We start from the raw sequence: 17,672 nt of genomic DNA, 5'->3' as shown, positions 1-17,672 counted from the left end.
CATGGTTTATGTAAGAAGTAGAGTAAGGTAAAGTAATGAAACAAAAGAAAGGATAGAGGATTGAAGACCTATCTAAAAGCCCTACGCAACACATTTTTCCCATTTACCCACTAGACATATGGAAAGGACTAACTAAACACAAACTCATGAAATAACTGTCGCTATATGGTGTGTGCCATTGCCTCGGAGTGCTCGTTTTACAAAACTGCAACAATATTATATCTCGTACCATACTCTTCACAAGCGTTGGTGCTGCCAACACAGTTTCCTGAGCAAGAGTTATATTGGGTGGTTTACCATTGCCCTTCACAGCAGTAGTTAGGGCAGGAATTTGTAATTTGTTCATGATACCGGGGATAGCTCGCCTACTCTCAAAAGGACACCATGGCGTCTTAAACATCCACCAACTAATGCAGGCAGATGGGATGCCCAGTTTAGCGTCTGTCCGAGGGATGGCACACACACTGATGAATAACCATGCCTGTGAAAAACCAGGATGACAGTTTATAGCTGGGTCAGGATTCGAACGCAGGCTCGACAGCTTAGAGGCTGTGTGCATAACTCCCAGCCCGTCCATTCTGCCAACCCCAAAGCCCCCCACCGTTCCTCCTCCATTACGTAATCTCTTAAATTTATTTCCTCTGTAATCTGATGGTGTTTCTTTAATAAATATTTCTGCAGCTCAAAACCCAGCAAATAAATAAAATAAAATAAAAACACTATTGCTTCGACCAAGCTTATCCAAAACCTCCACTTTGAGTCAGACATCACTTTCCTCAACTTGTTTGCACTTGGTTCACCACGAGCAACAGTTTTCCTCTTGGAAGCCATCATTAACAAATATATAAATAAATAATCAATCAGGGCAATAATAAGTGAAAACAAATGAATTGATTATGATTCCCTGAACAGTGTTCACATGGGGATAGATTCAGCACAGTGCAGTACACGAGCCTCTCTCAATTACCACCTGCACTGCAGCAGCGCCGATGACTTACAATTATAAGTGTTAAGTCAAAACTCTTAACACTTTTCTCCATCATTTTAAGCTTCAGCATCATTATTAACGGTGAGCAACAAATAACAAAACGCTCATGTTGTAAGGTAACCATCACAACTCGGCTCAAAAACCACGATTATTCAAAATTAAACCTTACGATAACTAAATCGGTAAATAAAGAGGTTGCCCACAATTGATCAAAACGCACGATATTCAAGGGTTTACTGTACTTCAAAACAAGTAAAATGATTTTAAAGATAGTTTTAAAAAATGCAAAAAGTTTAGCACTATTGAAGCAGTCTTATACACCACCCATATATAACATGCCCAAGTATTGCAAAAATGGAGGTTCGTGTAAGTTTTATAAAGGCGATTTGTGTTCTCCAATGTTGAACTACATAATTCAATTTAAGTAAAGGTATAAATAGGTTTAAAGGTGTAAAAATAAATGAATTCCGGGTTTTACCCATTGTGTATGACATCAACCTAACAAGTTACATTAGTTCTTCGTGCCTGTTGTTTATGTCCTTTGTAACGTCCTTAAAACAGCAAGTTTGCTCTTTGGAATGATTTTCAATTCTGTTTGACTGCCAGACAGGCAGACAGACAGACAGAGTAAAATATCTTGCTCCTCTCTGTGCATGTGCCATTGGGACGAATTCAGAGCCAAAGTCCTGTTAAATGGCAAACTTGTCTTCCTATTCATGTCCTGATTTGTGTTCAAAATATAACATGCAATTTAAATAAAGTTTCTCGATCATATTTGTCGACAGACAGACAGGACAGACATGAACCAATTGCTTAACCCCACTTTTCGCTTTGCGTGCATGGGGTAATAAATTAATTAAAAATATCAATATGAAAACACCTGCAAACATCAACAGCTACCATTAGCATTCGAGTGAAGTTGCAAAAATGAAAAAAAAAATTAAACTCCACTCAAGTTTAAAGCAGAAGTGGAAGTCTGTAAATTTCGGACAGTAGCTCATGATTCTCAACCACGTGCAAAATGCTTCCATTTGTGCATTCATAAGACCTTTATCATTTCAATATCTAAAACTCCGCTTTAGTTATAGAAAAAAAAAATTACCCCCGTGTGAGGGTGACGGTCATCTCTATAATACCACAAGTTCTCAATGTTCAGTTATGACCGAAGACTACTGCGCAGCTCGAACTGCACAGTTTGGTTTAAGGTGACTCGGCATTTTGGCGCGCGCACACGAAATTGTATTTTGAAAATAAATGCCGACGTTTACATTTCGGGTTTTGAAACTTTTGCACCTCCGGCGGAAAATGTATAAATATAAAAGGCTAAAAATGTGTTTTATATTTATATTTCATTTCTCCTTCCTTCCTTCTTTGCGAATCGCATCGGCGTTTTTGGCCATCTTCCAGATCACGTGACGATCAAACGGGAAGGAAATTCAAAAATCTGTCCAGTTAGATACAAGATAATATTTTTTACTATCATAATCAATAAACAGTTGCCGAATATCTTGTAGAATGGCAGACGAGATAGGTTTTGAAAATGGCGATTTTTATAACTTACGTGATCTCGTCCCTGACCTTGAACCCGGACAAAAGTTATATCGTTCTGCAACACTCATCGACCTCTACCCACATACTAAGTTTCATCAAGACCAGAAAGAAAAATTGACGGACGGACGGACATTTGGTCCGGCTTTATTAGGTCATCTCGGTAGAAATGACCTAAAAACCAGATAAATAAATAAACCGATTCCTTTCCAAATCCAAATTAAATGCAACTACTTGCAAGGTATTTGCAAGAAGACACGTGCCAGCATCTTACCCCGTAACTGCAATGCAAATTCAGGAGAAAGTAATTTAAAGAGTAGTAACAAAAATACAAACCATGCTGGAGTGTACGGTTGCTTGTTCAATGTATCGAGCAATACCGGTTACGAATGCATTGCGGTCTTCAAAGTTAGTGTCAAAGTTTGCCTGCAAATCAGAGTAATGATAGTCAAGTGGGTTGAACAGTTAAGTCAAGGACTGCATCAATAGCAGTCAAAGTACACGTACAAGAGACGCTAGAAACCCATACATCGATAATTGCACCAGTTATCGGTGTTATTCGGAAATAAAACAAAATTGACCTGGTAGAGAATGGAGGAAGGTAGAGGCTCGATACATGGCTGCTGGTCCGGCAGAGGCAGTTCTTCCAGCAGATCTACATTGGACAAGGCCTCTTCCAAAGTCACTTCTGTTGCCATGTCCAATCTCTGTACCTTACTCACCTGGAAGAAAATAAATAAATAAATTTTAAAACAACATAAACAGATTGCAACAATTTATACTATTTTAATAGATCACAAAAGCATGCAAGTAGAGTTGACGGCATCATCTAGAATGACTTTACACAGGATAAATTACAACAAAGGTGCATTGGCGAGGCTCAGGGACGACATTTTTACCAATCTGTCACAAATTCTGATTCCCAAGCAAACTCAATGAAACAACAAAAAAGGTTAATAAAAAAAAAGAAGCAATTAAAGCAAAGATAAAGACTTTAGCCCATCATGTCTGCTTTTCTCTCCACTTCCTGACATTCCACCGACAATAGTTTGAGTGATACAACCTACCTCAAGAATGAAATTTAGCCAAGGCAGCGGAACACAACTGCCTAGGAGAATCTTACAACATAATTACCCTCGCCAGAGGAGAGGGTATTGCATTTGGGTCTGACTGTCTGCACATAATGTGCCAACGTCGGCCACAAATGCCACCTGGGAGTCAGCATCACACATTATCTATTTTTTTTTTCAACTGAGTACCTCTACAACTCCACCTTGCTGGGTCCCAAGCCCCAGATGAGAAAGGAGTAGGATTAGGTTCAGGGGTGATGACCCATTCAAAAAAAAAAAAAAAAAAAAAAAAAAAAAAAAAAAACATCACAGAAACTTCAAGAGGAAATCATGAAATCTATGTCAGCTTGGTCTCAGCAAGACATTCAAGAGACTGACTCTCTTCAAAGCTGAGAGGAAGATGGAAGCATGACAAGCATTTTCCTGACCCTAAAAGAAGTTCAAAATTCAAACCTGGAATGTGAAGACACAGAGTAGCAGGCAGAATTGCTCAAGCAGCAAGAGAGGATAAATTATGACTTGGACATCACGGAACCAAGGTAAGTCAGATGTGAGGGACACAGACAAGCAAGACTTGAGGAAGGAGAAACAACCCTATATTCATGTAGAGGAGAAAACCTACAAAGGAATGATGTGGCCCTTTTGCTGAAGAAAGGAGGAGAAAAGTCACTCATGAAATGGCATCTGATCAGTGACAGAATCAAAGCAAATTTCTTCTCAAAACACTCCAAAACTAGAAGGGCACTTGGTAGAGCGCGTACCTCCACCACGTAATGCCTGATCCACGAGAACATATCGGGCCCAATACATTTTTGAAATATCTTGCTATGTAATTTTTTTTTTTGAAATGTACTATATCGTTTTTCAGCCCGATGTCTCAATGGTGAAGAATCACTTAAAAAATATCGTATCCAGATCCAGATTGGGATATTCACCAAAATCGAATAAGTTCATCCTTGTCACACATCCAACCTGTCCACCAAGTTTTATCCGAATCCATCCACAACTTTTTGAGATATCCTGCAAACAAACAAAGACAGACAGACAGACAAAACAACCTCCTTTACCTTTGCTGCCAGAGGTAATAACGAAAATGCAGTGCGACACACCACCCAATGAACAACAAAAGGACAGGTTCTACCAGGGATTGGCGAGGATTGTCGATGAAACATCTCAACATGATGTGTTATGCGCATTGGAGGACTTGATTGCAAAACTGGGCAAGGACAATACAGGGCATGAACGCACAATGGGAAGCCATGGAGATAGAGTACAGTTCATGACAATGGGAGAGGATGATTGGTAGAATACTGTGAAAAAAATGGACTAGATTTTTTTTGTGGGGGGGGGGAGGAGTGGGGTGAGAATATTCCCACACAAGACAATACAAACATCACCTAACAAAAAATAAACAACCAGATTGAGCACTTCATGATCAGAGGAATGTGGAGGAGATCCCAATTAAATGCACAAGTACAGAGAGGGACTGGTATATTCAGCGATCACCAACTGCTGGTTGCATACCTGGAACTTGAACTGAAAAAGACAGGAGTACCAGTGCAGAGATCCAAAATATTTGATATAGACAAACTGCAGAATAAGGACTTGGGAACAACACAAGGTAGAGATACAGAATATATTTCATGCATTCTTGATGGAAAACAGGATTGCTTTTGAAACCATAGATGAAGCCTGTAAGATCATTCATGAGGCACGCTGCTTTCAGAAAGTATTCACACCCCTCGACTCTTGTCACATTTTGTTCCGTGACAGCCTGAATTTAGAAGAGATTAAATTTAGATTTTTTGTCACCGATTCACACAAAATAGCCCATAACGACAGTGAAAACATATTTTTTGAAATTTTTGCAAATTAGTTAAAAACGAAAAGCTGAAATGCTTTGCGTCAATAAGTATTCAACCCCTTTGCTAAAGCACACCAAATTGAGATCAGGTGTATCCAATTTCCTTTGATCATCCTTGAGATGTCTTTTCAGATTGATTGGAGTCCTCCTGTTGCCAATTCAACTGATTGGACATGATTTAGAAAAACACACCTTTCTATATAAGGTCCACAGTTAGTGAATGTCAGAGCAGAAACTTGACCATGAAGTCCAAGGAACTGTCTGTAGAACTCTGAGATAGAATTGTGAGGAAGCACAGATGTGGGAAGCTGATAAAACAATTTCTAGAGTGTTGAAAGGTTCCAAGAGCACAGTAAGCTCCATCATTAGGATAATATGAAACTACCCAGACTTTTCCTCGAGCTGGCCGTCTGACAAAACTGAGCAACCAGCCAAGAAGGACCATGGTTAGGGAGGTGACCAAGAACCCAATGACTACGATGATAGAACTACAGAGTTCCTTGGCTGAGATGGGAGAACCTGCTGGAAGGGCAACAGTCTCTGCAGCACATCACAAATCCAGGCTTTATGGGAGAGTGGCAAGACGAAAGCCACTCTTGAGAAAAAGGCAAATGACAGCACACCTGGAGAATGACAGCACACAAAAGCCATGGGAAAGACTCTAACTGAGAGCATGAGGCAAAAGATTCTGTGTTCAGATGAGACGAAAATTGAATTCTTTGGCCTGAATAGAAAGCGCTACGTCTAGCAGAAAGCAAGCACAGCTCATCACCCATCCAACACTTTCTTTACCATTTCAGTGGCAGCGACTGGGAGACTTGTGAGGACAGAGGGAACAATGAATGGAGCCAAATACAGGCAAATCCTCGAGGAGAACCTGCTTTAGAGTGCAAAAGACCTTGGACTGCGGTGAAGATTGACGTTATAACAGGACAATGACCCCAAGCATACAGCCAAAGCAACACTGGAATGGCTTCGGAACAAGAATGTGAAAGTCCTTGAGTGGCCCAGCCAAAGCCTAGACTTGAATCCCATTGAGAATCTGTGGAAAGACTTGAAGATTGCTGTTCACTGACGTTCTCCATCCAACTTGATAGAGGTTGAGCAAATCTGCAAGGAAGAATGGGAGAGAATCCCAAAATGTAGATGTGCAAAGCTGATACAAACATACCCAAGAAGACTCAAATCTGTAATCACTGCCAAATACAAAGTATTGACTCAGGGCATTGAATACTTTGACACAAGACATTTCAGCTTATCTTTTTAAATTAATTTGTAAAAATTTCTACAAACATGTTTTCACTTTGTCATTATGGGGTATTTTGTGTGGATTGGTGACAAATTTTATTTTTTTAATTTTTTCCATTTTAAATTCAGGCTGTAAAAACAAAATGTGACAAAAGTCAAGGGGTGTGCATACTTTATGAAGGCACACTACATGCACTTCCATTGCCAAGGAGATGATTGGAGCAAAAAAAAATGCAAGAAAAATGGATCTCACCACAAATATGGAAATATATCGAAGAAAGCAAGAAAAATCAAACAAAAAATTAGAAGGATGTAGAAGACGCAGAGAATAACAACTGCAAAAAGATTACACTTGAGAAAAAAGTACAATGTCACTCAGTAGAGCACGCATCTCCGCCAGGCTGAACAGTTTATGTTTGGTATCCCAATGATGGGCCGGATATGGATGCGGAACTTCACCAAAACCTAATCAGCTTGTTCTTGTCACCTACCCAAATCATGCACCAAGTTTCATCCAAATCCATCCATAACGTTTTGAGATATCATGTTATATATTGTTTTTGACCCTATCTCTCAATGGCGAAGAATCGCATTAAAAAAAAAAAAATTTTTATACTATCTGGATTTGGATCTTCACAAAAATCAAAACAGTTGGTCCTTGTCACACACCCAACCTGTCCACCAAGTTTCGTCTGAATCGGTCCATAACTTTTTGAGATATCCTGCTCACAGACAAACAAACAAACAGGGGTTAATACATAACCTCAGTCCACCTTCGGTGGCAGAGGTAACAAGGAAGTAAAGTGAGCAGTCAGGAGGGATAAGAAGAAATACAATGACGACCTGGCTGGAGAAACAGAAACAGCTGCTGAAAAGGGAGACATGGCAGTAGTCTACAAGATTACACACCAATCAACAACAGATAGGAAGGGAGGGATAAACCAGTGAAAGATAAACAGGGTAACATCGTAACATTTGAAGAAGCTCAATTGGAAAAGTGGACGGAGCATTTTGAGGGAGTTTTAAACAGTCAGAGAGCAAGCTGATGAAGCAGCACCAAATGGAGTGGATCTACCTATTGACACAGACCTATTAGACAGGTAGAGGTGAAAGGGGTCATCAAAAGTCTGACGAGTGGAAAGGCAATCAGAAGTTGACACCATCGATGCAGAGTTGTACAAATGTAATCTGGAAACATCAATTGCTGGAATGTAATACATAAATTAATGAAGGAAATCTAAAATAAAGAAGCGATACCAGAGGAATGGAAAATTGGACTCGCAGTCAAGTTGCCAAAGAAAGGGAACCGAACAGAATGTGGAAACTGGAGAGGAATAACACCGACACCAATTGCAAGCAAAGTAGCCTACTCTTCTGCAAGATCACGTTGAATCAAATGCAAAATGTGGTGGACGGGATAAATTCGGAAAAAAAACAAGTTGGTTTTTTGAAGGAACAGAGGGTGCGGAGATCAGATCTTCACGACACGAACTGTCATCGAACAAAACAACAAATGGAATTGGTATTTATCCAACTTTCACAGACTTTGATAAAGCATTTGATAGTGCGAGCAGAGAATCCATATGGCAGGAAATATTTAGACACCATGGAATACCAGAGAATTTGTGAAGATGATAGCAAAGATCGATGGAGGATTCAATTGTAATGTCATCAGCAGTGACAAGACATGTCCTGCCTTTGAGATCAGGACAGGGGTTCGACAGGGCTGGATGCTGTCACCATGGCCATTTCTCCTGGTACGAGATAAGGTGTTGAGAAAGACCACAGACGAGAATCCATGCGGAATACATTGCACCCAAAATGAACAGCTTGAAGAACCGAGTTTTGTAGACTTATATTTGCCTCATGTTGCACCCAAACAGGGTATCAGGAAGTAAAGTGACTCGTCTACAGCATTACACACATATGGTACGAGAAGAAAAATTGCTAAAATAAAAAACATGAAACTACATCCAATTGATGTGCACAGAATCACGTGTAATGATTCAAACATTGAAGTTTTGCCATTCGCCGTGCTTTTGCTGAAATCACGCCGGAAATATTCCAGCACCTATATGCCACACCTGGTGGTGGTGGTCGTCTGGCAGCTTAGCTGCCGGGGTAGCTATCATTTCTTGAAGCGCGACTGTGTCGCTGATGCAGTGCCCCTCTACCAGTACACACACTGGAACTGGTACTCATTTCGCCGACCTCGGAAGGATGACAGGCCGAGTCAACCCCCTGGTGTATTAATTCAGCAGCCGACGGGGCTTGAAATCAAGACCCTAGGATCCCAAGCCACCACCCTAACCACTGAGCCAACGCCACACCTGAAAGATCGCACCTTGAATACGGCTTACTGGTGTGGAAGCAGTTTCTTCGACGGGATAGAAAGATGCTCGAGTGGGTGCAGCGATGCGCTACAAGGATGGTAAGAAGTCAAGCACGGTTCTCATATGAGGACTGCTTATTGACCGCACACCTCTTCTCACTAGATTCCAGCCAAATTAGAGGAGATTTGATCACACTCTACTGGATCCTACACAGGGGAACTCCAAGTCTCATTTGAAGAACCGCCTTGTTTCAACCAGGAGGACCACCTTCGTGGTCATTCCGAGAAACTGACCAAGCCTGCAGCCCACTGCAGGAGAGCAGTCTTCTAACTCATCGACTGGTGAACGTGTGGAACAGACGAAACAAAGAAGCTGTTCAATCACCATCTATCGATACATTTAAAAAAAGAGTTTAGACAGGCTGCCGTTTCTACAATTATCGGACCACATCGGGAGCTGCACTCCTGTCCTACTTTCCCACAGATTTAGGATCAATGGTCAACACTACTGGAGAGGGAAATGCAGATGTTCTCCAAAGAATCTAAAAAGCAAGAGGTGCATGCATGAAAATGAAGGAAATATGGAAATCAAATAAATAGAGCAGAAGAATGAAGCGAAGGATGTTTGATAGCACTGGTAATGTAAAATCAGCGATTCTCTATGGATGAGAGTCCTGGAAAGTCACGAAAGGGATCACACAGAAAGTGGAGTCTTTCATCTACACTCTACAGCTACCACAAGAAGATCCTACGAATCTTCTGGCCAGATCAGGCAAGCGAGAAAGAGGTGGAGAGAATAACAGGAAGGAGAAATATCATGGATGAAATCAAACTAAGAAGATGGAAATGGATAGGTCACGTATTGTGCATGGATAATGACATAAAAACCGCACTACGATGGGCACTCCAGGAGAAATGGAGGGTGGGCAAGCCAAGTGAGACCTGACGATGAAATGTACAAAAATAAATGACAAGAGTCACCTGGATGCAACTCAAATACATGGCACTAGAAACGACGCGTTTTCTTGAAGAGGTCCATATGTCACCCGGCATGAATTGATCATAAGAAGGTGGCCTCGATAATTATTATTAAGCATGTACAATTATAATGCAAGTATGTACGATTACAATATGAACACGTCTGCAAAGTACATACTATTACAATATGAACACGTCTGCAAAGTATGTACGATAAAAAAATGCGTCAGTAAAATATGTGTATCTAAATTACAAGCAATCGGAACGTGAATCTATACCATGACACCGAAAAGGTGGATTTGGCCACTGAATGAACAGACCTGTATTGTCAATGCATAGTCTACACACCACACAAACACAAACACACAAAACAAGTCCTGGTGACGGCCTGCAATCTCCGATTGCTCTTTCTCGTTGCAAATTGTAGAACCGATTGAAGTACGGCATGATCCGAGATGCTGCACATTCCAATACCTCAGCAGAAAGGACGTTAAAAACAAAATAATAATAATAATAGTAATAATAGGGAATCAAACCTAGATTCTAAAACTCAATGACCATAAATTCCAACTTAACTAATAGCCACCCCAAATATAATGTGCTTGAATACTTCGGCTCTCGGAAAGCATGTCAAGCTGGTTGTCATGTATAATTATCAAAATTTAAATTCCAATGGTATGGATCATTTAAGTGGTTGTAATGAAACGTTTGGACATGTGCTTTTTTTGAGGGGGAGGGGGGGGGCAAATGCATGCATATGCACACCATGTATTTATTTTAATTCACCCACCCCTCCCCCCAAATGTCTGTTCCTCACAACAATTACAATCTTTTATTGAAGAGTAACACAGCATAATGTGGACATTTAAAGTTTGTTGTAACTGCCGCAAATCCTTTTAAAACTCGTAAATGCCTCACAGTAATCACAAACCTCCAAATAGTTGTATACCTGAAATAATAATCTTACCAACTCTTAAGCAAATGACAGATTCTCCAACTGCCTCACTCATCGGCTGGACTCGATTCTTTGTCGAGATTTCGACCCTTTCAGCCAAGGAGCTCTCCAAACATGTGGGTCCACACGAGCACCGTAGATCCACAACCTCACCTGTATCCATGCAGTGCGTCAACCAGGAAATGCAAGCTCACCATTCAAACGTTCAACTTGTAGCATTTATAGAGGGTTTTGCCCCCTAAATATCACCGGAAGAGGAAGCGAGTAATATAATAACACAGAGACGATCTTGCATTACCAATAAATGATGCACATCTTACTGTTACCTTACTGACGTGTACATTACCCAGCACATCCATTGTGCTTACCACCGAATTGAGCTGTCAATCAAATACGGAAAATGTCAAATATATTTTGTGTTGTACAAAGTCCTGGTCCGAGTAAAAAAAAAATTTTTTTTTAGGGATAATATCCAGTTCAAGTTATTCTATCCAGCAGTGCAGGAGTGCAAATTCACAGGTTGTGATGATTCATCCACTTCTTATGATAATCCCCACTTTCACATGAAGGTAAATATCCCAGTTGAAGGTGGCCATCCCAATTTAGAGGAATGTTTCCAGAGTTCCACCAACACTTTAACTCATTTTATCCAGCAGTTTTGGAGTGAATATAGAAAGCATGAATGTAAATTGGCCAAGTAGTTTTCAATTCGAAAAGATTTTCATGCAGAAATACTATTATCTCTGTATGAACGTCTGCGTCGGAGTGGCAAACCGTCCAGGACTGTACCCAATAGCCAAGGAGACTGCTTAAGCAGCACCAAACGCTCTGCACAGAGAATGGTTCAAAATGGATGGAATGGATACGATTACACAGCAGCAAACCTCTGGGACTTGGAATACACACTCCCACCAGCAACGGCATTACACGATGCACACAGAGAACTTGCATCCAAAACTTCCCCCGAGCACACCCCAAGCATCAACTCGTTCTGTCCAACAAGTTAGGAGTGCATCACGCAGACACGTTTCAATCTGCTAACTGTAGCGAGCATATATCTGACTACATGATGTATGTGGTTATTCTCATTGTCCTGATTATTTCACCTTCATCAGTACCATACAATCACTTCCTAGGAATCTTCCTGTCCAAGAAAGACATTCGTACAATATGGAATGGAACTCGGCATCTTGTTTCTCAAATGATTTGGTGCAAAATTTGTCATTATTGATATGGATTTGTAATCTCCCAAAAAAAAAAAAGAGAATGAATACTTTCTTTGTTCTTTTTGTATAATTTTAGCTCTTTTTAAATAGATATCATCATGAAGCTAATCAAATATAAACCCATTGTTAATTGCCAGTAAATAATCAATGCATTTAAATCGATACACAAGGATACAAAAGGAACTTTAGTGCAGGAGGGGGCCATTCGGCCCATCATGCCTCTGCTGCACCACCCCCAGTATCACCATCCACACACAAGCTACCGCCAAGTCCTACTAATATGTATCCCAATACTCCTCTATCTCTTATGTCAGGTCGGCAGCTCCAGCTCCCCATTAAACACCTCAAGGGCCCACAAAAGGGACTCCAAGGAAGTGCATGAGTGAAAATTTGTTTGGGTTAATTAAAACACCCCTTTTGAAGAGAATTAATGATGTCATCCTTGGTCAGCCCTCTGACAGCCAGCTGCTGGGGTTTTAATTCCCCATTTTGTTGGGCCTATTCAAACGCCTTGCTTTGGAAACACAATCCACTCTCACGGATTAATAAAAGTATATAAATCAAAACATTATATCCGATTTGAGAATCGCACATGGTGGAATAAATAAGTGTCCAAACCGAGAGTAATTATGAAAATTAACAAATTAGCGATTTTTATGACCAAGTGTGTATTTAAAGGTCCCATGTCACACAAAAGTACTGAAATTGCACATATATATATATATATATATATATATATATATATATATATATATATATATATATATATACACATATATATATATATATATATATATATATATATATATATATATATATATATGCATATATATATATATATATATATATATATATATATATATATATACACACACACACATATATCCTATAGGAGTTTTCATCGTGATTTCTGATCTGACAATGATTTTTTCACAATCCTCGTTCTGTAAAATGTAAAATTTTTAAAAACAAACCTCTGAGGGAACGCACCACAAATTTTGCCAAAATCTACTGAACGACACGTAACCCACATGACGTCGTCTCCAGAACAACAAAGGCTGCACGCAAATTACTCGGGTTGGTGGTCTACGTGATTGTATTGGCTTTGTGTGCGTTTCCACATTCGATTGGTCGACTCAAACGCTTCATTCATTTCTGCTTTAAAAAAAAAATCAAACATTTGGTTTTGAATAATGGATGACATGGACTTTGATTTGTCTAGTAGCGACAGTGAGTGAGAGAGAAATGAAGGACTTTGGTCTGAATCAGATGGAGAATTGTCGGATAACGTAGTCGCGGGAGGTGAAGTTCAGGCAGCTGGAAATGGAATACGGCCTTACCAGTTCGAGCCCAAAGCAGGACAAGCAGAGGAAACTGACGAAATTCCCGGAGTTCATGATGATCGGGAGGACATCGAAGGAAGACTTGGCAATAACAACTGGTTAGACTAAATCCTATTCGTAATTCAAGAATGTAAATTCTACTTGCATACTGCTCGATATCAGAAATATTTTAGTGAGGTGACGTGACCAGCGCAGCGGGCATGTTGCTCCGCGGCGAATGAATCGCAAGCAAGGCCAGCCCATGTCATCGGCCGTATCTCTCCACGCATAAAACGAAGCAATCTCGCTGTCCGGATACGATGAAAACTTGTGTGCAGAACACACCTTGCGACACAATTGCCTGGAGTAGTACGATAAATCTGACGTTGTGTTGCATTTTTATTTATTTTATTCCTACTGTCGTCATGTCGCACCAGGAGAAAACAATGAAGAAAAGAGAATAACAACAGAAAGCTACAGCACGTCAGATTTATCGGACTAGTTGGATGGGACGACGGATTTATCGGACGACATTGCTTTTGACAATGGGTACTGCATCAGGTTTCAGCCTCCTCAACTTCCTCAAACTGAACAGCGAATAGAGCCCATGATCAAAGTCACCGTCTTCGAAGTGGGCGCTGCAAATATCGCTCATGTCGCTGGGGTCTTTCTATTCCAGTTTCCCCTCATCAGCTTCACTTTAGATGTCAATATTCTCCGAAGATTCTCATCTTTCGGGAACACATGAAGGCTTACACCGTCTCTGGTTGTATTGCTGCATCCTGCTACGATACATCTTGCAGGCATTTCGAAAGTAAGGCTAAAACTCTTAAAAACTTTCGCGAAACAATCACAGGAATCAAGACGATCAGTGAGATAGCAAACACATGTGCACAATACATTTGTACGTACTTTATACGGCGTGCGACGTCTCAATCGACTCTGAGCGAGTCGCGTTCTGGAGATGACCTCAACGGTCACGTGACCGACGGTTTGCTGAACTCAACATTTTTGAGAGCAGGGCATAGGAAGTTGTGAAAAGCACTACAAATGTTCGAAATATTGGTCTAATTATCCCATTGTTGATTTTAAAAAAGAAACATGGGTGATTTCTTCACGAGGAAGGTCAAGTTAATATATAAATAACCAGAAACTTTTGAATTACATGGAACCTTTAAGCAAAGCATGAAGTTGAATTGTTTCTACTGTTCAGACAATTATATTTAGTGAAGAAAACATTAAGGAATGTGCAGAAAGTGGAACTTCATTTGGTGCAATGCCATGCTCTCTAACCTGCTTTTACAATCAATCCATGACTATAGAGCACGGGTTCCCAACCGGGGGGGGGGGGGGAAATTTGGGTGTTTCAGGGGGAAATTCTAGTCTGGAATTAAAATTCTGGAAATGAGAAAATAATTTCCAGTAATGGCCTTCTGTTCTTCTCTTCTCAGGAGTACCCATTTCCTGAACTTTAACCGCTTTCATTCTTATGTTTTATTTTCTTTCTTCTTTTTTAGTTTGTTCTTTTCTATTACATGTCTTAAGATGACCTCTCTTGTTTTCAGGTCCGCAAGTGATCATGTCAAAAAAAACGGATATATTCAGAAGCATATCTAGACTTCGGTTTTACGTTCGTTGTGAATAACGGGGAACATCTGCCACAATGTGTTATCTGCACAAAGACCTTGGGGAATGGTAGCATGAAGCCATTCCAGATGAAGCAACACCTTCAAGGATGCCATCCCGAACTACAGAACAAGGATCGTGAATACTTCAAGCTGAAGCAAAATTATCTGAAGATGAGACTGGACTCAACTGGAACGTTTCGTCAAACGGACGCTATTGTGAAAGCGTCATACGAAGTCTCGTACAAGATTGCGAGGGAGAAGAAACCACACACAATTGGTGAAACATTGGTGAAGCCCTGTATGCTGCAGTGCATGAAGTTGGTCCTTGGTGAGGCTGCCCACAACAATATGACCCAGATTTCCCTTTCAAACAACACCATTCGGTCACGGATCAATGATATGGCTGAGAGCATCAAGAACCAAATTGTTCAGAAGGTTCGAGGGTCACAGTTTTTTTTCGATTCAACTCGACGAATCGACAGATGTTGCGAATCTGTCCCAGCTGTTGGTCTTTGTTCGTTATACCACCGAAAAAGGAATTGCAGAAGAATTCCTCTTCTGCAAACCTCTCCAGACCACGACCAAAGCTCAGGATGTGATGGACCTAATCAATGACTTTTTCGAAGACAGCAACATCAGCTGGGAGTCTCTGGTTGGGGTGTGCACGGATGGTGCCCCAGCCATGCTCGGCTCTCGATCGGGGTTCGTCACGCTCGTCAAGCAAAATAATCCGGCAGTGGAATCGACACACTGTCTGATCCACAAAGAGGCGCTTGCTTCGAGAACTCTCCCCAAGAACTTCAAGCAGCATCTCGAGACTGTCATCAAAGTCGTCAACTTTATCAAGGGTTCCGCTCTGAACACTCGGCTGTTCCGTCGGCTCTGTGAAGGCATGGAAGCCGACCACGAATCGTTGCCGTTTCATACTCAGGTGAGGTGGCTCTCAAAGGGAAACATGTTGCAGCGAGTCCTGGAATTGTTTGATGACGTGGTAGCCTTCCTTCGGGCCCAAGAGAATGTTGTGCTTCTGGAGGCGTTGAAGGGTGAGTTTTTCCGTGTGCGGCTGTCATACTTGTCCGATATTTTCAGTGCAATGAACGAGCTCAACAGGAAACTGCAGGGCAAAGGGACCAACATTCTTTTTCAGTCGGACAAGATCAGAGCTTTCGTGGCTAAACTGGAACTGTGGAAGAAAAGAGCGGGAGTGGAAGTTTTTCCTCATTCCTCGCTCTGAACGAATGTGTGGAGGATATGGAGGATGGTCTGCCTGATCCAATAGCCGAGGATATCCAGCAACACCTCGAAGGCTTGGAGGAAGAATTCAAGTATTACTTCCCGGGGATCACAAACGAGAGCAACGAGAACAAGCTTATCAGAGACCCATTTCAGAGGAACGTTGATGATGTGCCAGAAGCGTGGCAGGAAGAGTTCCTGGACTTGAAAAACGACTCTACAGCGAAGGATGCCTTCACGAGTCCTTCAATGTCTGGGGGAGTTATGGAGAGCGCACAGCGAAGATCCGCTTCCACCTCCAACTTCTGTTCTTCTCTTCTCAGAATATGGAACTGGAAGAGTTTTGGACCCAAGTCCGAGGAACCTACCCGCTTCTTGCGACCAATGCTCTGCGGATATTGGTCCAGTTTTCTTCCACCTACCTGTGTGAGACAGGATTTTCGGCACTGGTACACCTCAAAACAAAGGCACGCAACAAGTTGGAGGTGGAGGCGGATCTTCGCTGTGCGCTCTCCATAACTCCCCCAGACATTGAAGGACTCGTGAACGGCAAACAATGCCAGAAGTCACACTAAAATGCTGTGTTCTTATTCAATACAATTTAATGTTAGCTGTGTTAGTGCATTTGAAAAATAAATTAGTAATAGTCTCAGTGTGTTTTAACTGTTCTTTCTCTCATACACATGAAGGGGGAAATCTGGATGGTTGAATTGGGTGCAGGGGGAAATGACAGAAAAAAGGTTGGGAACCACTGCTATAGAGAAAACAGGGGTCCTTTTTTGTTCTGGCAATTACGCACGCAGTTGGCTTTTACCTATTTTGTGCGATTGGCTCTCATAACAAAATATTGTTACGATTGTGGGGGTAGATTGAGGAATCCAAAAGCGTATATAGTGGGACGTCCACGGGACTTGAACAGTCCCGCCAACGTAGAATGAGCCGAAACCATGGAGGCGGTTTATTTTCTTATAACCCAAAGATGGCGGTTTTAATCGCTCTACCGCAAACGGGACGAGGAAGGTGGCACGAGTCGCTTTTCACTGAGTTAATAATGTTTATTTCTCGAACAGAAATAATAATAAGACTCGGCAAGAGGAGGGATCCGGGGCGATTCGATGGGATGGTGGTGTGGGTTCGGGCGTGGGGAAAACACAAACAATTCCAATGGATATACAAATCTCAAACCCTCTAAGGCGCCAGGTACACACACACACACACACACACACACACAAAAAAAAAAACACACACACACACACACACACACACACACACACACACAC

The 17,672-nt window shown here is 41.3% G+C and overlaps 1 protein-coding gene across 2 annotated transcripts in view; it reads right to left on the bottom strand.

Annotated features, from left to right (window-relative positions):
* The window catches only part of LOC147010916 (cytoplasmic FMR1-interacting protein 2-like), a 42,046-nt gene that overhangs the window by 19,540 nt on the left and 4,834 nt on the right, over positions 1–17,672 (bottom strand). Inside the window, exons 2-4 of one of the 2 annotated variants that reach the window (XM_085860662.1) lie at positions 10,996–11,136; positions 3,118–3,258; positions 2,873–2,962 (exon numbers count right to left, since the gene is read on the bottom strand). In XM_085860662.1, coding sequence (XP_085716788.1) covers positions 2,873–2,962; positions 3,118–3,234 — 207 coding nt within the window. In that variant the 5' untranslated portion in view covers positions 3,235–3,258; positions 10,996–11,136. The remainder of the gene's footprint in view (positions 1–2,872; positions 2,963–3,117; positions 3,259–10,995; positions 11,137–17,672) is intronic. The other variant, XM_085860663.1, reaches the window with a different exon arrangement.

Source organism: Eptatretus burgeri, chromosome 16 (genome assembly GCF_056783735.1).
Source record: "Eptatretus burgeri isolate ZD-2024b chromosome 16, Ebu_testis_v1, whole genome shotgun sequence".
NCBI lineage: Eukaryota > Metazoa > Chordata > Myxini > Myxiniformes > Myxinidae > Eptatretus > Eptatretus burgeri.
This window is presented reverse-complemented; position numbering and strand designations above follow the sequence as displayed.